This window comes from Thrips palmi, unplaced genomic scaffold (genome assembly GCF_012932325.1).
Source record: "Thrips palmi isolate BJ-2018 unplaced genomic scaffold, TpBJ-2018v1 HiC_scaffold_1, whole genome shotgun sequence".
NCBI lineage: Eukaryota > Metazoa > Arthropoda > Insecta > Thysanoptera > Thripidae > Thrips > Thrips palmi.
Genome location: NW_023144620.1, coordinates 7,323,173 through 7,350,446, shown reverse-complemented (window position 1 = coordinate 7,350,446; position 27,274 = coordinate 7,323,173). Strand labels below are relative to the sequence as shown.

The window sequence follows — 27,274 nt, the reverse complement described above, 5'->3', positions numbered from 1 at the left end:
GTCCTCGACGCGGCGGGCGCGGCGCGGAGCCAGCGCCCTCCTACGTCCCTCGGCCCAACCTCGGAGCCTCGGGGTGCGGGCTGTGCGGGCCCAGCGGCCTGCGACCCCTTAGCCCCTTCTCTCCTCTCTAGACGTTCAACAACATCCGATGCAATACGCACTACTTTTCGCCTGCCAGTAGGTTGAGCGACTGTGCACCATGCCCCCCCCCCCTTTTCTCTCTCTCTCCCCATCCCAGAATCTCCAGACTTGCCATCCAGACAACCCTTTGCCAGCTACATCGTGACTGCGAGGGGCTAAATCACTTAATGAATGAGGAAGAAGGTTCAATAAGTAACAACAAATATGTTCCAAAATCCAAATGCTGTTCTCTGGCGTTCTCTGCTAACAACAGAGATCAAGTGAATTATCCATGGTAAGGCTTATTGTCAAATTCACCGATGTCTACGTCTAGATTACTGAGTTTCTTTAAAAAGTTAATCGGCAGAAAAGACATTGCAAACACGTCACCTCCCGGGCGCACCAGTCGAAGCACCCCGCCTCCCGCACCGCATCGAAAAGCCCGCCAAAATGGAAATGGCCGGTTTAATGAGTTCCGACAACAGGCCCGAGACAGGAAGGCTGTGAAAGCAAAGGGCCGGGGCGGCTCGGCCGGGCCAAGGCGGCCAAGGCGGCCAAGCCTCCTTCGGTTCGCGGGTCGGTTCGCGGGGCACGCGAAGCGCGCCAAGCCGGCCGAGAGTTTGAACGCGATATTGATCTTAGCCAGGGGATCCTGCGCAGTACTTCCGGAGTCATGGTTATTCAAACGCGTTTCAAAAGGCAAAGCGTTCAAACTCGGCGCCGCCGCCCTGCACGGAGCGCGCGCGATGCGTGCGAGCTTGTGTGTGCGTGCGCAGCGACCACGCGTGTGTTTGTGCAGCCGGGCGATTCCGCGCAGCGCTTCGTCGCTCTGTCTCTCTCGCACGCACGGGGTGTGCCGTAGGGACAGAGCGACGACACTGCTGTTCCGCATCGGCGCGTGGCGCGGCGTGACGTCACAAGGGCATCGACGATGCTGGCCTTCGTCAGCCTCCGCCCTGCGTCGACGGCCAGCCGGCTTATTCGCGTGGGGGGAAAGGGGGGGGGGGAAGGCAGTTGGTCCAGCCAGTATGAATTTCCATTAAGCGAGCCAATATTCGCCTTGGGTTATTGCGTCGGGCTGTCGACGGCGGCCGGGGAGGACGAGTAGACGAGTGCCCCACCAAAAGATTCTTCTCCTCTCGAGTGAGTCCTGCTACGTCCGATGACCGCGCCCAGGATCTCACTTAATAGCGAAAATATTTCGCGGGCCCGATACAATGGACTCGGGCGAGAGACGCCCACAGCCGGTACTGTACAGAGTATGAGAAATTAGTTGTTGTAAATAACGTGGAGCGCATCCCGCGCCCTGACGGGCCCTGACCCTGACGCTGCGCCGCCGGACCGGGCCTCGCCGGGCCTTGCCGCGGCGAAGCGCGCCGTCCCTGCGTTCAGTCAGCGGAGTACGGACGTACGTTGAGTAATTGTCTCTCACAACCAAGTAACCAGTGGTCATTGCCTCAGCCTGCGGCTAGGCAGGCGGGCGGCGTGGGCGGCGTGCCGGCGGGCTAGTCACGCGACGCGGGCGGGGCCTGGCCGTCGGCGTGGCCGGCCGGGCGTGCGCGCCGGGGCTGGCGTGCCGGTCACGTGGGGTCGGGGGGCCTCTTGGCGTGCTGCCGGGTGCTGGCCCGAGAGCACTTCCCCGAGCACTTGTCGCCGCGCACCTCGCTGAGCGCGCCGCTCTGCGCGTCCCCGGACCGGCACATCAGCAGGTTCTTGTAGGCCTGCCGGTACTCGGAGCTCATCACCACGTAGATGATGGGGTTGATGCAGGTGGTCAGGTAGATGCACACGTAGCCCGCGATGTTGAGCAGCCCGTCGTCGATGTAGTCGCGGAAGGCCTTGGACACGGTGATGGGCAGGTAGCAGATGACGAAGGAGGCGAAGATGACGAGGATCATCTTGAGCAGCTTGCGGTCCTTGGCGGTCATGCGGCCGGGCTGGCTGGATCGGCGCATGACCGCCGCCATGGCGGAGGACAGCCTCTTGCTGCCCGTGGAGCGCGTGATCCTCAGCGACCCGCACGGCGACGGCAGCGGCGATGGCCTCGGCGTGCACGGCGGCGACGCGCTCATGGAGCTGACGGAGCGGCACTCGTCGCCGACGGAGGTGGGCACGGACAAGCGCGGCGGCCGCTGCGGCGTGGGCTGCGGCGGCAGGATCTCGCTCGGCACGGAAAGCCTGGTGGAGCACACGGACTGGTGCGAGGACCGCTCCGTGGACGGCCCCGACGCCGAGGACGACGCCGCCGTGGACGTGGAGGGCCCCGTCGTGGTGGAGCTGCTCGCCGGCCGCCGCGACCCGCGCTGGCTGCACCGCAGGGAGGGCCGCGCCGCGCCCGCCGAGTTGAGGCGCGACTTGAGCGCCGTCTGGCGGACGATGTAGAAGATGCGCGCGTAGCAGCCGGCGATGGCGATGCAGGGGATGACGAAGGCGGTGATGAAGAGGAACTCCTTGGGGGTGCGGCCGTGGCTGTCCGGCAGGATGGAGCAGGAGCCGATGTGCGGGTCCAGCCCGAAGCGCCCCCACTTGCCCAGCCACGTGGCCACGAGCGCGCCGAAGCCGCACACCCACGTGCAGCCCACCATCAGGCCCAGGTACTGGCCGCGGTACAGCCTGCAACAAAAGCCAAAAGTCAGAGCGTGGAACGCGCAGAACGGGCAAAAGCGCCAAAAGCGCCGCCGAGGTACAGCCGAGGTACAGCTGGCAACAAAACGAGAGGGAACGACGCGGATGAGAAATTCCTGGGCACGTCGCGTACGCCGCGGCGCTTGGGGGAATTTGTTCGGCGCGCGGGCCGGGCGTTGCCGTGGCGCTGCCTTCCCGGCCCGCCGTGCTCCGCCACGTGGAACTTTGACGCCTCCATATTTCCAGCAGAAGCAGCAGCAGGACTCCAGGGTGACATGACTTTCCCTTCGCATCTAACCGAGACCTTCCCGGGCGCGGAGTGGAGCGGGGGGTGGAAACACGCTGACAAGAATAACTTTCGTCTCTAGGCCACTGTGACAGCAAACCCGCCGCACCCTCCCCTTCCCCGGCGGCGCTGGGCGGCGCGGGGTTACAGGGGGTTATTTCGCTCCCCTAGCGTCGGATAAGCGAGAAGCGAGTGTGGTGTTGCGTGGCACCAGCCAAAGCGGGGTGACGGTAAATCGCTGGGTTCGATACCCATCAAGGCGGATTTTTTTTACGGCTAATTTGCGGGCTATGGTTTGTCGTTTTGGTGGGGCCATTTGACAGCAGCTTACCTGGGGTAGAGCGTGGGGTGGCCGATCATGACGTATCTGTTGATGGTGATGGCCAGCACGCTGAACAGGGACACGGCGAGCAGGCCGTAGCGCAGCAGCGGGAACAGGCGGCAGAGCAGCGAGCCGTGCGCCCAGGAGCGGCGCCAGAACGTGGACGCGGCCAGCGGCAGCGTCAGCAGTCCGGACAGCAGGTCGGACAGGGCCAGGTTCATGATGAACACGGCCGTGGCGTTGCGCACCTGCAGCACGGCAATAAGTACTTGTTATTTCACTTTCAGCGGCACAGCACTGCGCAGCAGCGCAGCACGCACCGCCGGAGTTTCTCTCCCCGATGCCCACTCGTATTTGACTTTGAGTTTGCGGTCCCCGCCGCCCCGCCCCGCCACTACTTAGCGGTGGCGTGCTGTGCCCGGCACACCGTGCCTGGGGAAACATTCCGCCGGTAATTGGTCCTAAGCTCCTTTCTGACGTTTTTATTGCGGGCGGGGCGGGGCGGGGCGGGGCAGCCCGACAGCGACTCGTAAAGCCGGTCCGGCTGCACGCAGCGACGCGGGGGCGGGGATGCACGCTGTAAAGGGATGCTGTCCGGAGAGCCCCGACTCGGACAAGTGCGCGGCCGTCCACAGCCTCGCAGGGGGCGGCGAGCGACGAGCGAACCTTTATTTATGAAAACCAGCAGCTCAACACTTTGACACAATGGCGAAGTACAATTTCGTGTTCTCTTTTAACACCTGTTTGACAGAGTGTAGAATATCTCCCGGAAGGAGAAAGTTTGGTGAGGAACGAGACCTGGCGGGCGGGGCGGATGGGGCGGGGCGGGCCCTTCGACCGCAACACATCTCCACTCGACAGCGCCTCGTGGGGCCCAGGGCCGCCAAACGACGGGACGGGGCGTACTGCGATGAAACATGCCGCCATGCACGGGCCGCACTGCTCGTTAAAATTCCCGCCGGAAACACTCCTGCAAAAGTCTTCCCCAGAGAATTCCGCGTCGCTTTCTTCGACACCCAGTCGTTCTCCCTCGGCGCTGGAGCCGACGCGGCGTGCTCGGTGCTTCCCTTCACGCGGACCTAATAAAGCGAGTCGTTATTTCCCGGCCGCGCTTCTTTTTCGACCGCCGCTTTTCCGGCGCCATTGATTGGCCGGGTCGGCAGTGCGGCAGCGCGGCGCTGGCCTGGAGGCGCCAATGCCAATGGGATGACGTTTATTAAAAAGCGCTGCCGGGGCCAGGTCGAGGTCGTCACGCCCTCGGCACCCTCGGCCACGCCGCGCCTCGCCGGCCTCGCCCACACAAAACGCGCGCCGGACCGCGCGGGGGTTGTATTCCATCACCGTCAGCATCCCGCGCAGGCGACGGCCTCCACGGCCTCGGCGGCGCTCAGCGCGATGTACTGACGGCCGGGCCCCGTTTACATCTCGTTCTAAGCGGATTTATTCCAGCAGGCCACCTCATCCCGATCCCCCTCGACTGTTCCGCCCCTGCCCCGCGCACACGCAGTGGCCAGCGGGGGCGGGGGCAGAGGTCGGTGATAGCCACGGACATTATGGAGGCAAAGAATGTGTGCGGCAGATAACGGCTCAAGCGTGACGGCCCGTCCACTCGCCCGGTCGACGACGGCCCGGCCCGGCACGGCACGGCGCGGCACGGCACGGCGCGGCACGGCGAGGCCCGGCCGTTTTGTCCGAGCCCATCCGGCTGATTGGGGGCACTTTTCCCACGCCCCGCCGGCCCCGCCGTCCACCCCGTGCTTCGCGCTTCGCACGCACTGCTTCTTTCCAAGGGCGCGCGAGGGAAATATTCAAACTGGCGGCGGCGTCTTTGGCAGCGCGCCGAGCGTGGACTCGGACACCATGCGGACACCGTGCAAGCGTAGCCACCGTCCGATGACGACGACGACGTTGACGAGAGGGTGGCGGCGCGAGGTACACGCGTCTGGGACGCCCGTCGCGCGGCGGCATGGCATGACGGCGGCCTTCAAAGCGACCAGACCCGCTCTACCCCGCCCCGCCCCGCCCAGCCCCGCCCCCCGGAACACGCTCTTTGTGCCAACACATACTTTACACGGCGCGCCCCCGTCCACAATGGGACAAAGGCACCCCTGCTGCCCCGCCGCCCCGTTGTCCTGGAGGGGAGGTTCTCGTCGGACGCCCCCGCGGCGCATCGCGCGGTGACGACGGCACGGTCAAGCAGCCCGACGTGGCCTTTGGCGGGGACACCGGCCGCCGCGCCGTCGTAACCGTCGACGCCGACACATGCATTATTCGGACGCGTTTCTGGCGTCGGGGCGTGGAGGGGGAAAGTCAAGTAGAAACAAAAACGTGAAAAAAAGAAAGGCTTGGGCGTGCTGGGGGCAGGGCCGGCAGGCCGGCACGGCGGCGGCGTGGGCTGCGACGGAAAACCGCAACATTGTAACTTGGATTCCGCCTACTTTATTGCCCAACTGGTGCGTGTGGCGGGGGAAGGGGGCGGGGAGCGGGTGCCGCGTGGGTGGAGTAGCGCGGCGTGGCGCGGCGTGGCGCGAGGGAAGGTGCCTTTCGGTTTCGGCGCGCCTCACTGGGCAAACTGGTACAAGGTCTCTGCGACCCCGCCTACCCGCCCCGCCCCACCCCGCGGCGTCACCACCGCAAACGATTTCCGACTTGGCAGCGGAAACGCGGCGCTGCCGACAATGGTGGCGTCACGGCAGCAAGGGCGGCACGCAGCGAGGCACCGCACCTTGACGTGCACGTGCAGGCCTCGGAGGACTCGCCCCTTGAACTCACTTCTCTTCTCGCCCCCCGGGCACCGGGGCCGCCGCCCGCCAAGTCGAGGGTAGGCAGTCCCGCCGAGCCGCCGTGCGCGCGACGCCGAGTGGTTGCCTACCCCGCGGGCGGCCGGCCCCGGACTCAATGGAATGGAGCGCTTTGTTTCGCAAAACGAGTCTGGCGGGGCGGGGCGGGGCGGGGCGGGGCGCCTGGTCCAGACGCCGCCGCATTGACACCGCATTCAGCCCGCAGCGGCCCTTCGCGCCACCCTGCGGCTGTCAGCATAGGCCCTAGGCCGCCACGGTGTGCCAGCGGAAGGCCTGGGAGCTGGGAGGGCCAGTGGGCCGCTTTGTAGAGCCAAACCGCGTGTCACACCGACCGCGCCTTTTGTGCCGCGCCCTGCTGCGCCCGACGCCGCCTGGGAGTGCGAGTGAGAGCGACAGGGTTTGTGTTTTCTAAACGCCGGTAGGTAGGCTGCGCCGCAGTGATATATGGACACAGCACCTTCTTTTCATGAGGAATGAACTGCCAGCTCTCTGCGCGCCTCCCCCTCTCCCCTGCGGCAAGACTTCCTTGTCCTCCACCGCGCTCAAGAGACGTGCGCGTAAAGTTTGGCCGCGTGCGGCGCGCTGCGTGGCGTGGCGCTGCCCGGCCGGCCCACCCACCAGGTAATAAATGTGATGAACATTCGTCCCCGCTGTGAGGCTGTGAGGCGGCGCGGTGCGGCCTCTATCTCCGGAGCATCCCCTCCCCCCTCTCGCTGCATCGCCCGCTCGCGGTGAAGGGGAAAGTTGTTCCTGGCAGGGGAGGGGCTGGGCGCGGCCCCCGAAGACATCTGTCGGCCGCGTCCGCAGTGCTCAGCTCATTCGGTTCGGCTAATCTCGGGGCGTCGTTGCGTTGTGTTGCCTCTTGTCTCCGCAGACGTACGCCTCGCTGCGCTCACTCACTCTCACTCACTCTCACTCACTCTCTCGCTGCTCGCTCGGCGACCGGGGCGCGAGTCCCCCGCCACAACTTTTACGCCCCTGCCCCCCCCCTCCCCCTCCCCCAACCACGCGCAAACAGTGTGGACGCAGGCCTTTCCCTCTCAAGCCAAATATTGGGACGAAATGAAACTATCGCTGCAGATTTTGTTTGGATGAAGCCAATACGCATCCAGGCGTGCCGGGCCCCGTTTTGGGTCAGTGGGTCCAATGCGGCGTTTTAGGGGGCCGTTTTTCTCTCTCTCTCTCTCTCTCTCTCTCTCTCTCTCTCTCTCTCTTATTTTTTTCTGACAGGGTTCTTGTGTCACGCAATCGCGGGATCGCATCGAGAGCTCGTTAGCCAGAGAGAGCGCGCGCGGGGACTTTCGACCCGCTAAAATTAATGTGGTGGGGGGCGCTGGGAGTGGGCCGGCCGGCCCGGGCCCAAAGTAAAAAGACTCCCCTTCCACTCCTGAAATTGAAAGCCACGCGCGGGAACGCGTGGAATGGAGGGGTGTGCCCCCAGCGACTCTTGTCTCGCTGACCTACAATTATTTCGATTATCCGGGCCGCTCGGCCGATAGGGGTGCGTTCTCGTGGCGTGCCGCTGGCGCACCCCGCTCCGGTTGCAGCAGCGCCGGCGGCGCCCCTGGCGGCGGCTCGCGCAACCTGCGTCCTCGCCTCCCGGCTCGTCAAGCCAGTCAAGCCGTCCAAAGCCGAGGCGCGGCGCGCGGCGCCAAAGACAGTTTGAATTTTGGCGCGCTTATCTGTTGCGCGCAGTCCACGGCGAGGCGGCCGCGCTAAGCCGGGCCGTGGCGAGCCGCGCCAAATAATCTTAATCGCATGCAAATTGCCGCGCCCTCCGCCGGGCCGGGCAGGGCAGGCGCGCCACGGCAGGCGCGGCGCGGCAAGGCAGCTTTCCAGAGATTTTAAAATCCAGCAGCCTTCGCGCCGCTCCGCGCGGACTTTCTGCCTGAGTTCGTCCTTCAGGCGGGACAGCTTGTCCGTCCCCGCGCCGCGGCGGCGCGGCACAAGTCCACAGATTAAGCGGGCGAGGTTAAGGGGTGAACCACCCCCTCGCTCCGTCTCTTGTGCGCGCTACGGCCGAAAAATGACGAAAACAGCAAGAGAAACACTGGACGCGTTAGTGAAATGACTGAGGATGGCGAATGTGAGATTGCGGTCCCCAAGCACCGCCAGTAAATAACGACACTCCTCGGTGCTCCTCGGGCAGGCCGGCGAGTACGTGGACGGCGTGGACGCGTCCCCCGCCCCTCCCTTTATCAGCAGTATTATGCGTGGGCGTAATGGTATTGCAGCCATCCGAAGGCATGCGACGGCATCCCGAGGCATCCCGAGTCGGACGGCAAAGTTGAGGCCAAAGAAAGGGAGAGTGCGGTGCATCGGCCGAGGCATCGGCGCCACGGCATAATCAAATAGAATGAAATAGACGCCGTTTGTCTATCAAAGGGGCCGGGTTCGATTCCCCGTCCCGGCGCCCTTCCGCCGCGCATTGCGCGCTGCTATGACGCGGCGGTGCAGCGGGAGGGGGAGGGGGGAGCGCGCCCAAAAGCAAACAGCATCCTTTATACAGGAGCAAGCATTTCAGAGAGAAGGGAAAAGTGCAAAAGTACTTGAGACTGTTGACCCGGCGACGCATAGGAGACGGAGGCGGGAGTGGGGTCGCCGGGCAGCCCCCCGGGCCTGGCGGTTGAGTTAGGGGGCAGTTCAAACAAGCGTTTGCCGTGCAGCATGTTGTCTTTGAGGACAGGGAAAGTTCTTTTCGGAGAACACCCCCCGCCTCCCCCCTCGGTCCTCCCCCTTCAAATCCTCGTCCCCTCAGTCTAGAGCGTCCGCCAGGATGACCTAACGACAGAACTTGCTGCAGACTGTCGAACAAAAAGTAAATAAGTGGCTTCCCTTGCACGTTTTATTATTTCGGGCCTGCTATAAATTTGGTTCGCCGACGAAGGTGGCCTCTTCTCAGCAACTACACTGTCATCCCTTTTGGGCGTGCGTTTGTTTTTGGCGATGTCACCGTGGCGTGGCTGAGGCAATGCCGCTGTATGGGCTTTTTTCTTTCGTTGTAAACGTGGCTTCATTTTCTTACCGACTCAAAGGAAATAAAATCAGGGACGGTTTTCTCTTTTGAAAGAGGACTTGGACCGGGACTTGGACCTCCTGGAAATAGCGTTTCGGCGGATGATTGTGAGAGGATGACGGAGGCTGGTGCGGGGGTTGCTACGTCACGGCAAGGGGATTCGAACCAGAGCCAGAAGTGGGCCAGTCCAGCGAGCCTAACGCCAGGATATAGTGCGCAACGTGACCAAAGTGAGACAATTCTCTTGTTTGTTTCAAATCACTGATTTTTCTTATTGTGCAATTTTTCCTGTGTTCTGGTGCTAAATTGCCTGGGCCGTGTTGAATCTGCTTGGCACAGGCGTAAAGTTTGAGTCGCGCGTGTTCCGGGTTGCCTACCCCCACTCGAGCCTGCCCGGCACTCCAACGGCCCCCTCAGGCCTGGGCCTTGGGCCTGGGCCCCTACATGACCGTTTGCATTCGCCACTGTGCCACCGCGCCACCGCAGGGCGGCCTGGCTTCGGGCGCCTGGCTTCGGGCCTACGCAGCTTGTCCTGGTGTTGTTGGGGGAAAACACACAAAGTGTTCGGGGGAGCCAAGGCAGCAGCTTGGCTTAATTATTAACCCGGAAGATTAGTACACACAACAGCCGCCAGGGCGCTGCCGGGGCCCAGCCCTGCCCGGGGTGGCGGCCGTGGCGGGGCGCCGCGAGCGGCACTGTCCCGGACTCACCGCCACTGCGTTTTTATTTTTTGCAGATGGGCCGAGCCCTGCAGGGGGAGGGAGAGGGGGGGGGGAGTCCGTCGCCGTGTTTCTCGCTCTCCTTCACGTCGTCAGGGAGGCGGCGCGGCGAGTTACAGCCGGTGAGAGGCGCGAGGTGGAAAAGTGGAAAAAGGGGGAAAAATGAGACGGGGGGCTGCGAGGCGCCTCCCTCAGGCCCTGCCGCTCTGCCGTCCCGCCCCCAGGCCGGCCACCGCCTCAGCGACCGCGCCGCCACCGCCAAAGTTGGTACCGAGTGAAAGAAACTCGTTTCCCGGCAGTCGCGCCGTGCCATTGGCCGTGCCGCCGTGCCGCGCCGAGGCGTTCACCACCTCAGCCGCACGGCCGCAGTGCCCCCCCCCCCCTCTCCTTCCAGGCCTCACCGCGCCTTGCCATCAATTTGCCGCAGGCGTATTAGAATCAACCGCCCCATCTCCATCCTCCATCGCGCCACGCCCCGCCCGCACGCACCGCCACGCACCGCCACGGCGGGGTGAGGCTGTCGCGGCCTATTTATCAATGCAGGCCGCGCGCACTCCGTCTAGGCCTCCATCCTCGAGGCCGCCTGCTTGGAGTGCCGCAGCACCGACACCGACAGCCACACCGTCGGCCCGGCGGCCCCGCTCCGCCCCGCCCTCGTCGTCGTCGTGCTCGGGCCCCCTCCGCCCCTGCGGTCCCCGCCCGGCCCGCCTGCCCCGTTCTGACCCACATTAAGTGCCACGCAGAACGCTTGTCTGTTTTAATATTGCATGGCGGCGTGGCGGCGCGGCGGCGCTGCAGGCGTGCGTAGAGTCTAGGCCGTAGACCCGCCCCCAACCCTTTTCCCGTAATGCTCGTATCGGACTTGCGTGTAGTTTCGTGAGGGGCGGCGGCGGCCTAGTGGTGGGGGTTACCGGGCCGGGCCGTGGCGGCGCTGGAGCGGAGCGGGGTCTGTATCTCGGGGAAAGCAAATTTGCGGTCGGCAGGGAGGTAGTCAACACCAGGGGGCCTTCTGTGTAGAGTCTAAAAAATGTCTCTTTAATGAAAACGACACGGCAATGCGCGTGTTTCGCTGTCCTTGTTTTCCCCGCTTTTCCTCGCCGGGCACGCGGCCTTATCTCTGGCCGGGGCGCCACGCCATGCCACGCCATATTTCTGCAGCCGCGCTGTCCGCGCCGCGGCATCGGCAGCGGGAGAGAAACGCGTTCATTTTTCAGGTCGTGCACCTTTCTGGAACGCCCCGCCGCCCCGCCGCCCCGCCGTGCAGCGACACCGCGCGCCGCGCTCGCGGCCCCGCGAACAAAAGCAGCGCCCTGCCCGGCCAGAGCGGCCAGCTCGCGGCCATGACTCAGAAGCACCGAGACACTGACCCACTTCGGACGGCCCCCCGCGAGCGCTCCGCCCTGCCGCGCCGCGCCCTGCCGGGGGGCGAGGACCCCAGCGGGGCCCAGGTCCCAGCCACGTGGGGCTGGAGGGCGGCGGGGCGGCGCACGGGTTGGCCGCTGGGGGTGGAGGGTGGACACCTGCGCGGCCCGCGCGCTTCGACCGGGCCGCGGCGGGTCCGCTGTAGCAGGCAGGCTGCCGATATCATCTGGGCAAGCTGTCTGCGAATAGTGCAGGCACACAGCAAAAAAACAAAAACAACCTATCGACAAGACGGGAGAAAACAAACAAACAAAAAAATCCGAGATAAGCTGATTGCGCCGATGGGCGATGGAATCTGGTGGGACCGGCCTCCGCCTCCGCCCCTCAGATTTATGTGGCATTCCAATGTGCTGGACTGGATCAACGCACTGCGGGGCGCCGCCGCCACGCCACGCCGCCACAGCACTACAAGCGGGGGACGGGGACGCTCCCCCTCGGCAACGGCCAGCGCGCTCATTTTTGCCCCGTCTGCGATTGCGGTGGACACGGCCACGGCGTCGTGTCGTCGGCGCGGAGGGCGAGGGCCGGGGGGGGGGGGGGGGGGCAGGGGCGTGTATAGATCACCCAGCGCCGCGCCGCCCCACGCGCCGCGACCCCACCGGCCCGGCAGGCCCGGCAGACGAGCGGGCCGACGAGCCTCACCACGTGGCCACGCACGAGGAGACACCCTGCCGCTGCCGCCCTCCCCCCTCCGGAGAAACACGCAGGAATGCCCACCGCAAAATTAAACAGAGACGCGCACCGCACGCCCGGATGAGCGCCGTCAAAACGGAATTCTTGCTGCCGGGAGGGGAAATTATGAACCGGGGTTCGAGGTTTGCCGCGCGGGAAAAAATGAAATGAATGTCCGAGGTGAAAGTGTCCCTCGGGGAGCGGGGCGGGCGGAGGAGGGGAGCGGCGCGGGGCGTCTAATTTAGGGTGTAGGGCCCTGCGCCGCGGAGTAACGGCCATGGCTGAATGGCTGCCACACACCATTGGCGACCCTTCCGAGTGTAGTTAGGCCGTCCGGGGGTTTCGATCTTCGATCGGGGCTGCTAAACCTCCGGGAACCTCCGGCAACCTGGCGAATCCTTGTGGATCCTCGCGGCTGGGGGGCCATGTCTCAGTCTCGGTGTGCGGGCAGGCGGGCAGGCGGGCGGCGGGCGGGGCCGCTCGGGCTCGACCGGGGTCGCCACAGGAAGACGCTTCAGGCTGTAGGCGGCGGCCCCTGTGAGACCTGTGAGGCGCGCCAACGCCTTGCGCGGCGCGCCAACGCCTTGCGCGGCGCGCCTTGATGTGAGCGATGAGCTGAAACTTAGCGGTCGTCGGGAACGTGGGCACCGTGGGCACGGAGCAGGGCAGGAGCCGGGCAGAGCCCCCGGGGGAGTTCGAGGAGAAGGTGGGGGAGGGGCCTTGTTCAGCCAACAACATTCCTGGCCAAGGTCAGGGGCCCCGCCGGCCGGAGTGGGCCGGCCCGGCGTGCGCCGCGGCGTGTGAAAGTACGTGGGCTACCCCATCGAGCCCGTCGGGCACCGGTGAGTGGAGAGGGCAAGGCGTCTCTAGGGTCGGCGCGGTCCTCAGGCTGCGGGGGCGAGAGGGTTCGGGTTCGGGTCTCGATCGGGTCCCCGCTGGGGTTGGCCTGCGTGTTGGTGTTGGCACGCCGCAAAGCCCTGTCCCCCCATCAGCCATTCGCATTGAGAGGAGAGGAGAGGAGGTACACGATCAAAAACCGCTCCTGGAAAAACTTGGGATATTGACTTTGTGTGGGACCTCGAACGAACGGGAAGGGGGCATGCCGCCGCCGTGCCGTCTGCGCCGTCGCGTCGCGCAGAGTCAACACGAGCAGCGGGGAGCAGCTAGCGCAGCTAGAGCCCACCTGCTACACATCAAACAATATGAGCGTTTACGCGTTTACGCGCCGGGGCGCTGGAGCCAGCCTGAGACGCCAGCCTGATTCCGAGTGTCGTTCTCGCCGCTCGGTCTCTCTCGCGTCTACGCGGCACGCCCCGCGAGCGCCCGCAAGAGCGAGGGAGACGGTCTGGACTGTCAGCAGGCGAGCCAGGCGGAGCGCGAAAATGGCGGCGGAAAGAAATCTGGCCGGATATGAAAGGACCGCGACGCTTATCCTTCGGCGCGCTGCGTCGCTGCGTCGTTAGAGGGAAATATGGCGGCAATAAAAATCCAGGCACCACGCCGCCGAGCGCGCCGAGCACGCCGAGAGCGTCGCGTATTAGCTGAGTGGACCGCGCACCTGCCTCGGCCTCGTCGAGGTCCTCGTCGAGGTCCTCGTCCGCGTCCTCGACGCGCTGCCTGCCGGCTGCTCGCTTCCAGAGCGACGCGCAGAGACGGAGGACTCGCGACTATGGACACGTGCTGAGCTCTGGAGGCCTGGAAGAGGACTCGCTGCTCAAAGGGCGCCCATTCGTAGCCTGAGCGGTGCTTCCGTCGCTCTGTCTCACTCGCACTCACGGGTCTCCCCTGGCGGGTGCGAGAGAGACGGCGTCCGCGTCCGCCCACGGGCCTTCTGGCTCGGCTCACCCACTGCGGGACGCGGCGTCTCATTCTCATTTGCACATCCCGGCCGGAAGAAGAGTGGTGGCGGCAGAACGGCAAGCGCGTATTTTGACGCCGAGGTTCTTCGGCGGAGTGGGGAAGTGCGCTGAGGCGTGGCAACGAGGTTCACGGGGTTCGCCGCCAGGCTGCCAGGCTTCCAGACGGCTGCGCCGTGACTCCAGCGTGCTCCAGCGTGCTGCGGCGTGCTGCGGCTGCGACGAGACACTCCCGGGGCAATGGGGCGAAAGGTTATTCGGCCTAATTTCATGGGGCGTTTTTGCCGCTGTCGAAAGGAGGGCGGTGCGCGCAGGCAGCCTAGGCCAGTGGTTCTCAACCTTAGGGTCGCGACCCCAAGCGAAGTCGCGAAATTTTTTTAAGGGGTCGCGGCGATGCTGGGGTCGTGTTTTAGGCCGATTTTAAGCAGCCACTGCGTCTGATCCGAGGCGGGCATTTTGCTCCCTCAACGGGCAATCGGTCTTTGGACCTTCCTTTAGCATGCCTTTGTTACGGAGTGCAATTATCAGTCTTAGTTTGGGAGCAGTATTGTCTCAAAGTTGGCCGAAACGCTCAGAAATGTCTATGAAAAATCGTGTTTTGGGCCGATTTTAAGCAGCCACTGCGTCTGATCCGACGCGGGCATTTTGCTCCCTCAACGGGCAATCGGTCTTTGGACCTTCCTTTAGCATGCCTTTGTTACGGAGTGCAATTATCAGTCTTAGTTTGGGAGCAGTATTGTCTCAAAGTTGGCCGAAACGCTCAGAAATGTCTATGAAAAATCGTGTTTTGGGCCGATTTTAAGCAGCCACTGCGTCTGATCCGAGGCGGGCATTTTGCTCCCTCAACGGGCAATTGGTCTTTGGACCTTCCTTTAGCATGCCTTTGTTACGGAGTGCAATTATCAGTCTTAGTTTGGGAGCAGTATTGTCTCAAAGTTGGCCGAAACGCTCAGAAATGTCTATGAAAAATCGTGTTTTGGGCCGATTTTAAGCAGCCACTGCGTCTGATCCGAGGCGGGCATTTTGCTCCCTCAACGGGCAATTGGTCTTTGGACCTTCCTTTAGCATGCCTTTGTTACGGAGTGCGATTGTCAGTCTTAGTTTGGGAGCAGTATTGTCTCAAAGTCGATCAAAACGGTCGCAAGTGTCTTTGAAAAATCGTTGTGACTATTTTGGTCAACTTTGAGACAATACTGCTCCCAAACTAAGACTGATAATCGCACTCCGTAACAAAGGCATGCTAAAGGAAGGTCCAAAGACCAATTGCCCGTTGAGGGAGCAAAATGCCCGCCTCGGATCAGACGCAGTGGCTGCTTAAAATCGGCCCAAAACACGATTTTTCATAGACATTTCTGAGCGTTTCGGCCAACTTTGAGACAATACTGCTCTCAAACTAAGACTGATAATTGCACTCCGTAACAAAGGCATGCTAAAGGAAGGTCCAAAGACCAACTGCCCGTTGAGGGAGCAAAATGCCCGCCTCAGATCAGACGCAGTGGCTGCTTAAAATCGGCCCAAAACACGATTTTTCAAAGACACTGCTGACCGTTTCGGCCAACTTTGAGACAATACTGCTCCCAAACTAAGACTGATAATCGCACTCCGTAACAGAGGCATGCTAAAGGAAGGTCCAAAGACCAACTGCCCGTTGAGGGAGCAAAATGCCCGCCTCGGATCAGACGCTGTGGCTGCTTAAAATCAGCCCAAAACACGATTTTTCATAGACATTTTTGAGCGTTTTGGCCAACTTTGAGACAATACTGCTCCCAAACTAAGACTGATAATTGCACTCCGTAACAAAGGCATGCTAAAGGAAGGTCCAAAGACCAGTTGCCCGTTGAGGGAGCAAAATGCCCGCCTCGGATCAGACGCCGTGGCATGTTAAAGGAGGGGTCCCGTGGGGTCGCGAAATTTTTCCTGGGGGTCGCGGAAATTTTTGGCTTCAAATTCGGGGTCGCGAGCCGAGAAAGGTTGAGAACCGCTGGCCTAGGCCCCGCGGCGAGGCGCGGCAACAGAGGGCGTGGAGGTCAGGGTTTTGTCTTCACGCCCGAGTGTATGTGTGTGAGAGAGAGAGAGAGCGACAGCGAGAGCCGCCTCCCTCCTAAGCCTACACACAAGCTTTTCCTTTGATCCAGTGCGTCGCTTTCTCTTCCTCTTCTCTCTCTTTCTCTCTCCCGCGTCTCCCCGCTAAATTTATGGCGTCCTCTTTTATTGCCACTGTAGGCCCGCACGGCGATCAGCAGGCGCCTCAGGCCGGGCCGCCCCAGGGTGGGCTGCCGGGGCCGCCCTGGGCCGTCCGTCGCGACGCCGATGGCCGCCATCGGCCGCCATTGAAAAGCTTTTTCTTCTGCTGGGTGCTCCGCCGCTCCGCCCGGCGACTCATTCTCAACAGTGCTTTCGTCACTCTGTCTCTCTCGCACTCCCGGAGCGCACCTCGGGGTGCGAGAGAGACAGAGCGACGCCCGGCCCGCACTGCTTGGCAATTCACTCGCACCGCGGGCCGCGGCTGGCGTGGCAGTGGCGTGGCAGGCGGCAGGTGCGTTGCGTACGGCCTGCGTACGGCCTGCGTACAGCGAACACGCGTCTTTGATAAAGCCGCCGCCGGCAGCGCCACCTGCGCCGCCCCGCGGGCCGCACCTGCACACCTGTAGTGCGCGCCAGCCTGAGCCAGGCCCACGATATCAGCTCCCCAATAGTCGCCACGTGCTCGGTAAGTCAAACCCTGGCGCCTCCACTCGGAGAACGGCGTGCCTCCGGGACTCGGGGGGCAGGGACTCACTGCGCCTGCACTGCTAGGCTAGTGCGGCCTGCAACTCCTCTTAATACCACCGAACTGGGTCAGCCCGTTTTGTCACCCCGATGTGTACTCGTCTGCATGCCACTACACTGCTGCGCACTTACGCGCCACGACGCCGTCCTCGCCGCCCCAGAGACAAAGTTGGCTGCACTGAGAGCGGTCCGCTCAATGCTGAACTCATTGGCGGCGGCCAGCACTGCGCAGCGCGGAGCGGCCACCTTGGGGCGAGCAGCCCAGCCAGCCTCGGTCGCCCCTACACTTGGCGCAGAGTTGCTTTCATTATGGAAAGCAAAGGCAATCCGGGCCGAGTCCGCCGCAAGCCGCAACAATGATGGGGTCGCCGTGGCCATCGGCAGCATCGGCCGGATCGGGTATCGGGGCCGCCAGGGGGCCGCCGGGCCGCGGACAATGGCGATGGAGCCGAAGCAAGCCGAGTTTCAAAGTAATTCGCGCAGACTGCGGGGAATGCAGTGGAGCGCGCGCAAGCGGCGCAGGGCAAGGACACCAGCGCGACCCGGACTAAAAGGTTGGCCGGCCTCTGGGCGAATGCCCCGCAAGAGAGGCTGCGAGTAACGCGTCGTGGAATCGAATAAATATCAAGAGAGCACAGAGTGCTCCAAATAATTAATGTTAATTGAAAAATGTTGTAGGGACTTACCAGAAGGGTTCAAAAAATGGTTGTGCGTGTGTTGAACCCCCATCAGTATGTTTATTGGTGCTCCCTACCCACTCGTCCCCCACTCTCGAGGCTGTGGACAGAGTCCGTCAAAATTGGAGGCCCAGTGCTCCCCCAAGTCCCCGCCCCCTTTACAAATAATTAATGTAATTAAATAATCAGCCTCCGCGCAAATATTTAGCCGTGATGCCTACGTAAAATACATGACTCGGAATAAATCTTGTTTGTTTACCAACAACAAAAAGTAATTCGACCATCCATTATGCTACCCCCTGGCTTCTCCCCAGCCAGGCCCCCAGCCAGCCTCCCTATGTTTGTGTTTAGTTGTCCTCGGGTGTAGTGGGCATACATCAGGGCGACAACGGGGACCTGCGGGGACCTGCGGGGACCCCCAGGGCGGCCTAGGGGGTGGTCCAGCCCAGCCCAGCCCAGCCCGGCGGCAGTGGCAGTGGCGGTTGCGTGGCGGCAGGCGTTGTATGGGTGCAGCCGCCGCTAGGGCTGTGCGATATCCACTTCTCGGTATCGCGATACGATATTGACCTTATATCGAACTAAGGGTCGATATGTCGCACCACGACACATATCGAGTAATATCGAAGAATATAGTGATATCGAGGGAATCGAGATCGATAAATATCGCGATATCTAGGCATATCGAGCGAAATATCGCAAGATATCGAGTCGATAACGCATATCGTGAGGCGAGTGATATCGTGATATCGCGATATATCGAGCCCTCGATATATCGATGTGCTTCAAAAACAAATATCGGACCCCTCGATATCAGGATGATATCGTATCGACCTCGATATATCGAGATATCGCACAGCCCTAGCCGCCGCGCGTCGCAGGGCTGGCAGCAGGCTGGGCTCAAGCGGGGGGTCTTTCTCCCTCTCTCGCAAGCTTGGGGCGTCCCGTGTGGGTGCGAGAGAGACACGCCGACGTGACGCCCCGCTCGGATTCGGCCTGCAGGGCTCGCAGGAGGGGGCGGCCGGGGGCGGCTGGGGGCGGCGAGGAGGGAGACCTGTGAATAAATCACATCAAAGCGCGCGGCGTGGCGCGGCGTGGCGCGGCTTGGCGGCGACGTCTGCGCTTCGGTACGTGACAATGCTGCGAATGGCTCCCCGTAGCCACACCGCCACGCCGCAGCCGCTGGGGGGCGCCGTATGAGGCGTCGCGGCGTGTGTGAGTGCGTGTGTGAGTGTGTGCGTGAGTGAGTGTGCGGCGGAAGAGTTGTGCCGGATGTAGGAAAATTTACCTCCGGGCGGCGCGCGTGGTGGCGGCCCGGCCGCGCGCCCCGCGGCCCGGCGAAGGGAAGTCCGACCAGCGTCCGACCACAGAGGGGGCCCTTTCCAGTGAGGCTGCCTGCCACCGCCATGGCGCGCCACTGCCACTGCAGCCAGCCGATAAAGACGAAGGACGAAGCGGATTAAAAAAGATTTACAGATTAGCGCCGGCTCCACTCCAACTTGGAGCGCAGCTCGGCGATCAGACCGGCAGACGGCCGCCGCTCCGGGACTCCAGGACGCCGTCGACGAGTTGGCCGCGCCGCCTGCCTTTTATTTTTACGGCCTCCGCCACGCCTCCGCGTCCTCGTCCTCGTCCTCCTCCAGCTCCCGTCCGGGTCGGCCAACTTTGGCGTCCGAAGTCCGTCTGCAGTCTGCGCAGTCTGCACGGCGAGGGCGCGTCCGGGCGGTGACGAGGCCTGCTTGTCACTGGCCGCCGGCGTCCCCTTTGCGCCCCAAGGGCCGCGTCGGCCGCGAGTATTGGCGTGTCAGTGTGTCAGTCCGTGTCAAGGCTGCGGTGACACGCCGCCACGCCCCGCGCTGCGGAGCCGGGAAGTACCTCGGGGCGGACCGCTGGCAGTCGGCAACGCAGCCCCGCGCCCCAGCGCCCTAGCCTCGCGAGGGGGACGGGATTGGGGTAGTCGGATTGTCGGCACGGTGACTCGGCTCGGTACCCGGCGAGGCTCCTCCAGCCCCTCGGCCCGGGTCTCCGGTCATCGGCCCGGCCCGGCCAGGACAGGGCACCGGAAATCGGAATGTCACCGGAACGAATAAATCTCCTTGGCACGTCCCGGAGGCCGAGGAGGAGGGGCACGGCGCGGGGGTCTTGGAGGCCGGCAGGCGCGACGCACAGAAACATGATAATCAGGCAGGCCGCTCCGCCGTCTCCCTCCAGCTCCAGGTCATGTCATATTCATGTATTTATTTAAAGCCGCGAGATCAGTAACGGCAACATGACCCTCGTCTGCCCGCCCCCGCCGCCCCCGCTCGTCGCGGCGTCGCGTCAGCGAGCAATGCGGAGAAAGGGCGGCGCTGACGAGGCGCGTCGACCCGGCCGCCGCAGCGTGGCCGCAGTGGCAGGCAGCACTGCAGTGCCGCCAGTCCCGCCAACGCGCCCAATTAAACCGCGCTGCCAACATTCCGCGCCGGAATATGCCGCCGATATTTTGCCCGATTTTCCGACCGCCATTGTAGCGGCCCTGCGTGGCCCTGCGCTGCAGCCTGCAGTGCAGTGCAGGCCCCGCCCCGCGCCACGGCCATTGTCGCGATGCGGGTCGCTGGCACGGCCACGGCACGGCACGGCGGGGTCGTACATTGAAACGATACCGGGGACAAAAATACGCGCTGGGTATCGAATAAGGCGCCTCCTCCACGACGAGGACGCAACCGGCGTGGGCGGGGGTGGCCTCCGGTAAGGCGGGTGATGCAACGGACGGTTGGACGGAGTGAAAAAAATGTAAGGAAATGTTTGGGATTCGAACCCCCGGACTCGAGGGTCTGTCGCAGACGCCTCTAGGCTAGGTCAGCTGAGGGGTAAGTCAAAACAATCCAAGCGGACGGCACGGACGGCCTAGTCGGGCGGACGACAGTCGGCACCGAATGCACTTAATCCAAACGGATTCCCCCTCCGCCACCCCTCGCCCTCGCTCCAACATCCGATCGGACAGCTTCCCAGATGCGCGGGCGCGCGGGCCAGCAGATGGTGTCGAACAGGCGGTCCGCTGTTGGCCCCATGGTGCCCCATGGCTGCAGCTGCCCCGCTTTGCCCCGGGTCGCCCTGGCCGCCCTCCGGGTTCGGACGGGCCCCCAGGGATGTGCGGCCCCCTGGGGAGTCCTCGGCGTCCTCCGGGCGCGCCGGCCGGAAGAGCTGTGTTCTCGCTTCCCGCGCCAAAATATGACAATACTTCAGATTGCCTGCCGCGCCCTCGCCGCCGCGTATGCGCGGCCGTTCCCTGGAAGCGGTGTCCGTCAATTTTGCAGCCTCGCTGGGAGATAAACCCCCGTGCTTCCTTTTTATCTTTTTTTGTCCTAACCGCGGCGGTGCTTTTTCTGGCCCCTTTCAGCGGCGCGGGGCGCGGCGCTGGGGGTGACGACCCTGCGTGGCGTGGCCTGGCGCGGCCCGGCGGCGTACAGCGAGGCGTACAGCGACCAGCACCAAGAAGACAAGGCCGGAGCCTCGGGGCATCTCAAGCAAAAGGGTAAACAACAAGCTGAATAACGTTCCTTTTTCTCGCGAAAAAAGAGAGAAAGACACAAAGAACGAAACAGAGAGAGAATAAGGACAACGATACGGCGTGGCCAATAAAACAGGCAAGGCGGGTCGAGTAGGCCCTTGTCCGCTTCATGAGTAAAGGCCCTGCCCACCCCCACCCCTCCCTGCCTAATGCCCGGCCTGCCCGGCCCGCCCCGTCCGCACCGCGCGCCGACGCGCTTCATCCACTCTCCGGCGCGCCGAAGATGATCTGGCGGCCGCGTCGTCGCCGTGGTCGTCGACGGCGAGGCTCGGTGACGGCGCGCCGTGAAACCAGCGCGCGCATATTAAATCATTTACTGCGCAATCAACGGGCCTGCTACTCGGCCTGCTTTACGGCGGCGGGGTGTACCGGCCGGCACCACGGCCAGCACCGCCACGGCCAGGCCGCCGCTAACCGGCGCGGGCGTAAACCCCGGGCCAGACTCCGCCTTTTCCGCGCTCCGCCTGGCTGCGCGCCCCGCCGCTGCCCCGCCGTGCCCCGCCACCCCAAAGTGGGGCTGTTCTCGAATGCTTTGACAATCTCCGGATGGATGGCCGCGGGTCGTTTGCCGCCCCGGAGGACGCCCACGCGCCTCTCTCGCGGCAGATGCGTACACACACACACACACACACACACACACACACACACACACACACACACACACACACACGCACAGGTGGGCGCGCGCGCGTGCGTGAGTGTCTGCGTGCGAGTGTGTGCGCGAGTGCTCGAAGCCGCCCACACGCGCGCCCACCCACACCGAGCCTTTATTCTGCTCGTAAAGTCTGCTCGAGTTACTGCGCGCGTAGCAGCCAAAGATGGAGCCATGAAAATGTGCGGTAGGGCCTGGCTGCCGTCCGTCCGTCTGCCCGTCGGTCTGTCTGTCTGTCTGTCTGTCTGTCTGTCTGTCTGTCTGTCTGTCTGTCTGTCTGTCTGTCTGTCTGTCTGTCTGTCTGTCTGACTGTCCGTCTGTCTGCCCGGCCGGCCGGCGCGGTGCAGCGGCGGCGGCACTGGCACTATATCGAACTAATTGTCAACATGGCGCTGTGCGGCGCGGCGCCGGAGAGGCGGCACTCAGCGGGGCGATTTCGCTTCCTCGTGGAACTAACTCCCTCCGCGACATTGTGCGCGAGCAGGCCCTCGAGGGACGGGGCGGGGCGGGGCGGAGCGCTTGGCTTAAGTGGGGTGGGTGGTGGTAAAACGGAGGTGGGCCCGGCGCGCCCCACAGTTTGGAAGGTGAGGGTGGGTGGGGGAGGGGGTCAGATAGGGTGCAATGTAGTGCCCTTTCGGAGCGGGCCAGGGCCCTGCGCGGCGCCGTGGGGCCTCCCGATCATCAGCTCCTAAAACCCCCTCGCCGCGGCGGTGGCGGTGCGGTGCGGTGCCCCGGCCGAGCCCTGCCCGGTGCCTGCCTGCCTGGCTGCCCGCCGCCCGGTGCCCCAGACTCGGCCAGGCTCCCGCGCCCGGACAAGGAGCACACGTCCAAGCAGGCGGAAGTGGTTCAAATGGCGAAACAAGGGATAAGGGCCCTCGTACGAGCAATAACAAATGGGATACAAATGGTAATCCCAGCCCACTTTAGTTTCCGCCACCAGTTTTTTTTTCTGCGTCTGTGTGTGTCTGTTTGTGTTTCGCTGCGGTGTTTTGTTTTCGTTCTTTGTTCTTCGCTGTGCACCGAGATGCTGGAAGGGATGGCGGGGCTGTGGCGGGGCTTCGGCCGGGATTGCGGTGTGCAAGGAGCCGAAGGAGCAGCGCCGGGAGACGGCGCCCATCGCGTCTTTTGACGAAACGACAATGCAGCCGCTTCCGTTTCCTTTTTGTTGTTAGGCCCGTCAGCTCGACGGACAGACGGAAGGGCGAACAGACAGACAGACAGACACCTAACCCCGGCGGGCCCGGCTGGACTCCTCCGGAAGGCATTCAGCTAGGCTGCTCCTTTTCATTCATAATAAGACCGGGCCGCAAAGCCAGCAGCGGACCACTGCTGGACAAATTTGCAGAGGAAACGCAAAACGCGCGCCTCCAGCTCCAGCCGCCTCCAGTTCCCCGGCGAGGCGCACTGCCGGCCGGCCGCTCGCTGCTGCAGCACTGGAACGCCTGAATCGGGCGGCGGCGCGGCGGCAGTGTGGGAGCGAACCGCCGGATGGACGCCGCGGAGTGACGGCGGCAGCCCGCGCAAAAAGCCTCGCGTGTTTCGATTTTCGCGCCGAAATTATGCGAACCGGAGCCGGGCTGGGCCGCGGAACAGTGGAGTGGCGGAATGCGAGATGAGGCGGCGGATCGTCGAACGTCGGCCCGAGTCAGCCGGGAAGTTCCGCCTGCTGACGCGGCCGCGAGCCCTCGCTGCACCACACTGTCATGCAGGCACACTCCGTGATAGGCGACCAGGCTCGGGATTTCTTTTCCCTGGCCGTGGACCGTAGGCTCTTGTTCCGGGGCCAATTAGCTTGTAATTTGTTTCCACGCACACAAGGCCGTTTCGAACCGTGGGCCTCGCGTAGGCCCAGCGCAAAGCTTTCTCGCGATGTTTCTTTCTTTTTTTACTTCCTTCTCTCGTTTTTTTCGCGTTTCCTAATTTGCCGGAACAGGCAATTAGTGTCTCCTGGGCTCAGTCAGCCTCGCCGCGGATCGATACATGGCGCGTCGCTCATCGGGCAGCCTTACGAGTCCTTCGCGACCTTGCGCCTCTTTCCTCCTTTCTGTCCCGTTAACGACATTAATTTCGACTTCGACCTTGCGGCGTAACGAGTAATCGATCCTGCCTTCCCGCTCGTCGAGGATCGCCGTTTCTCCGTGAGTGCGAGACGCCGCTTCGGCTTTTGACGGCGCGGCCGGCGCCGCTCAGCGTGTGCGTCGACCCCGCCGCCGCCTTGCGACTTCCCAAGTTTGCCCATCGCTTCGGCCCCTCCGGGCCTTCTGTCGCTGCACATTTAATAGTATCCGACCGTTTGCAGCCAACAGCTGCATTGTTTATCCGCCGCGCCGGGCCCCGCCGTGCCGAGCCGAGCCGGATTCACTACGCGTCCCTGTAGGTCGACCCCCGCCCCCGGGACTCGGGTCAGCTTTTCGCTACAGCCTCATCCCTGTTCACCCCTCCCTAGGGAGCCCCGCCCCGGCCCCGCCGTCCCCTACTCATCCCTTCCCCAATTGGGTTCTTACGGAATGGGATAAAAAGCAAACCTTCTTCCTGGCCTGCTTGAGGGCGGCCGGGTCGTCATGTGCTCGGCGTGCATTCCGCCCGGACGACGGATGATAAATCCAGCGGCGCGCGGTTTGTGTCTGGGACTCGAGGGCGGCGCGCACGCGTGGCATGGCGGCACAACCCGCTGCGCAGACCTACCGCAGTGCCGCCCGCCCTGAGGATGCAGATTCGCCAAATTCACTCAGGACTGCGCTCTGCTCGGCTCTGCTCTTCCGCGTCCCCGCTCCGCTCTGCCCGCTCCGCCTCCGCCCCGCTCTGCAGCCCGGCGATGCGACCCGCGCAGCGAGCATACGCTCTGAATACGTCCCCCTCACGAATGTCCCTCGTAATGCGAGAGAAAAGCGCCTGCCCCCTCTCGACAGTGTAATCGAGTTTCGAGAAGGCGGTGGCCGCCAATCCTGCGAGCAAACGGCCCCGCGGCCCGTACTGGCTGTGCCGGGCTGTGCGCACCCACTCATTACCGTAATCCAACTAAACGTTATTATGATTTAGAGCGTCGATACGCACGGGGCGGGGCGGGCGTGACCGACCGGATTACGGTAAAATTATCCCCGGCCGGGGAAAGTGGCAGAGTCATGCGCGCCGCCGCGCCGCCCGAGAGGCCCTCGGCGAGGCCGTGGTCCCCTAGCGCCGGGAGGGTAGGCCGCGCGGCACGCACGCGTGTCGGCGCGCTGCCTACGCCGCCCGGCGGCCCCCGTCCCGCCCGCGCCATTGCCGCCGCGCGGCGTCGCGTCGCAGTCAACGTCCTGGAGGCACAGCAGCTGCACAGTAACTAAAGAGGGATGATAAATTTGACGAGGCCGGCGGTATCGACACGGCCCTTATGGCATTGACGAATCACCTGGCTTTGTCGGGGCGGCTCGGCACGGCCCGGCAGGCAGGCCCCCACTTGGGGCTGTCACTTTGGCTGTCTTGCCCCGCGGGGGCTCGCGGCCCCTTTGTGCAGTGGCGTGGCTGGGCGTGGCAGGGCAGCGCCACCGCGGCGGCTTTACCATTAGTCGGATGGAAATTCGGGCGCGGGGGCAGCCGAAAGGGCGCGGTGTGGTGCTTCACACTTTCAGTGCCAAGCGCCAAGCCTCCAAGCCACGCCCCACCACGCCCCGCCAGGCACCACCAGCAGGCCGCGCCCGAACACTCTGCCCCGCTCGCACCCCTACGGGGCAGCCTAAACAGTGCGAGGAGGACGGCGACGAGAACTCCTTCGGAGTCCACCCGCGGGGTGGCAACCCGAAGGTGGCTGATGGCTGTGGGGCCGCCCCGCCTCCGCCGCCACCGAGGTGGCAGTTTGCAGTGCGGCGTCTTGTCCAAACTTTGCACGCGCAGCACTGCGCCGCGCGGGGCGGCGCGGGGCCGGGGCCACCCCGAGATCCCCTTCAAGCTGAGGATGACGGATCTGTGGCGGGCCGCGGGGTGAAGTGGGCGAAGCGGGCGAAGCGGGCGAAGCGGATGTGCAACCGCAGGCCAGGCCGAGGCAAGCCGAGGCCCCGCCACCGCCGCACGCTTCAAGAAGGCCGCGGCGTTCCATGCATCCACAACAAGCCTCGAGATGAATTGACTCGGACGCGTTTTCATCCTGCCCTCCTTCTTGTTCCCCAGGTGGCCCTCCGCGGCGTGATTGCAGTGGGGCGGCCTTTCAGGAGGCCGTCCCTCCCCTCCCGGTAGTTTCTTTGGGTCCGCGTCGAGGACTAGTGGCGGCCGGTAACGCAGTTGGCGCAGTGTAGGACTTCCACTCCCTCGGCGTGGCGAAGCGGCGAAGCCTGGCCCGAAGCCTCGGCCGCCTTGGCGGAGATTGAAGCCAAGTGCTTGAGATTCCCCCTCGAGCGACTTCAGCGGCAGAGCCGAGGCAGAGCCCAGGCAGAGCCGAGGGGGAAGGAAGTTCTTTCGGAAAGAAACTTTGGCCATTACATTCAGGCTCGCCGGCCGAGGGGCTGGCCAGATATTTTCGGGAGGATAACTGATAAGATAATCTTGTTTGCGAGCTTCGTTTAGTTTTATAGCTGCGGACGCCTTATTAATGTCGCAGTCATGTTTTCATCACGGTGTTACAATACATTTAACCGTCGGCGCAAGAATTTGCGCGGGAAACTTGGACAGAAAGTAAAGAAGGGTGAAGAAAAGGATGAAATTAGTTCCTGTTCGAGAGCGGTGATGCCGGCGGAGTTGAACCCGCGCCAGAGCCCCCAGGATTTGCAGCAGCCTCGGAGACTCATAACCGTTCACGAGAAACACGCCGTAATCTAAGGCTTTCGGTGAAGCTTCCGCCTTCGGGCCTTCGGGCGGCGGCGTGAGGTTCCACCCTTAGCAAGCCTCACTGTCCGAAATTAAATACGCGGCTCGTCTGCAATTCAGATTCGGATTCGGCCGGCGACTGTAACTCACCTTCTTGCACCTGTTGAGCGCGATGATGGTGATGAGGTTGCCGGGCACGCCCACCACGACGAACAGCAGGCAGCAGGCGGCCGCGCCCTGCAGCAGCAGCGCCGGGTACCCGATGAAGAGCTCCACGCGCTCCAGGTCGTCGCGGTCCGCCAGCAGGTCCACCGCGGCCACGTCCCCGCCGGGGTCCGCTGTCAGAAATAAAAGGACGCTGCTTTCAGAAAGGAGGTCGACGGGAACCAAAACAGAGAGTTGTCGCTGTCCGCCGGAGCATCCAGTACCGTGCTCCGCCCCGCCACGCCCCGCCCCACCCCACCCCACCCCGCCCCGCCCCGCCACGCCACGCTATGAATAATGCCGATCCGTTGGTGTGTGCAGTTCCTGGCGGCGTTGTTGGTGGCAGTTTGGAACACGGCACCGCATGTCAACGTACCCCGCTGTCCCGCTGTCCCGGTGCCCCGCATCACGACTATGAACGCTGCTGCACGTCAAAATATAGGAAAACAGGAAAACACGTTTTCAGTGGCAGGGGAACGAGAGAAAATAAACGCTAGACAATGGATTGAGTGACAAGAACGCGGCTGCAGACTTTTAACGAAAATAAAACCTGTAGCACGCCACATTTATTTTTTATTTTTCAATAAAAAAAATCTCATTCAACGAACGTTAATGAAAGCAGATGATCCATCGCGATTCACAACTGCTGTGATAGCCGAGAGGTTAGAGACGTGGGATCGAGTTACCGCAGGCCGGCGTTCGAATACCAGCGTCACAAAAGTTTTTTCGACTTGCTATCTTAAGGGTGGTGGTTCGAGGCCATGAGAGCGGAGCCGTGTGCAACAGGCCCACATGCCGGAGGTTCGACTC

The 27,274-nt window shown here is 63.3% G+C and overlaps 1 protein-coding gene across 1 annotated transcript; it reads right to left on the bottom strand.

The window, feature by feature from the left end:
* Positions 1 to 1,700: 1,700 nt before the first annotated feature.
* Positions 1,701 to 26,871, bottom strand: LOC117643522 (G-protein coupled receptor moody-like). Its single transcript, XM_034382453.1, has 4 exons — positions 26,841 to 26,871; positions 26,411 to 26,598; positions 3,363 to 3,601; positions 1,701 to 2,733 (listed from the first exon to the last, which is right to left on the bottom strand). Exons 1-4 carry the CDS (start codon positions 26,869 to 26,871, stop codon positions 1,701 to 1,703), a joined length of 1,491 nt encoding a protein of 496 aa, XP_034238344.1.
* Between the last annotated feature and the right edge of the window lie 403 nt (positions 26,872 to 27,274).

Coding starts and splice junctions, on each gene's coding strand:
- LOC117643522 (XM_034382453.1), bottom strand. CDS start 26,871: ATGCGGGGCACCGGGACAGCGGGACAGCGGG. Junction 3,602..26,410: donor CGCTCAACAGGTGCAAGAAG/GTGAGTTACAGT, acceptor GCCGTGCTGCAG/GTGCGCAACGCCACGGCCGT. Junction 2,734..3,362: donor CACCCCACGCTCTACCCCAG/GTAAGCTGCTGT, acceptor CTTTTGTTGCAG/GCTGTACCGCGGCCAGTACC.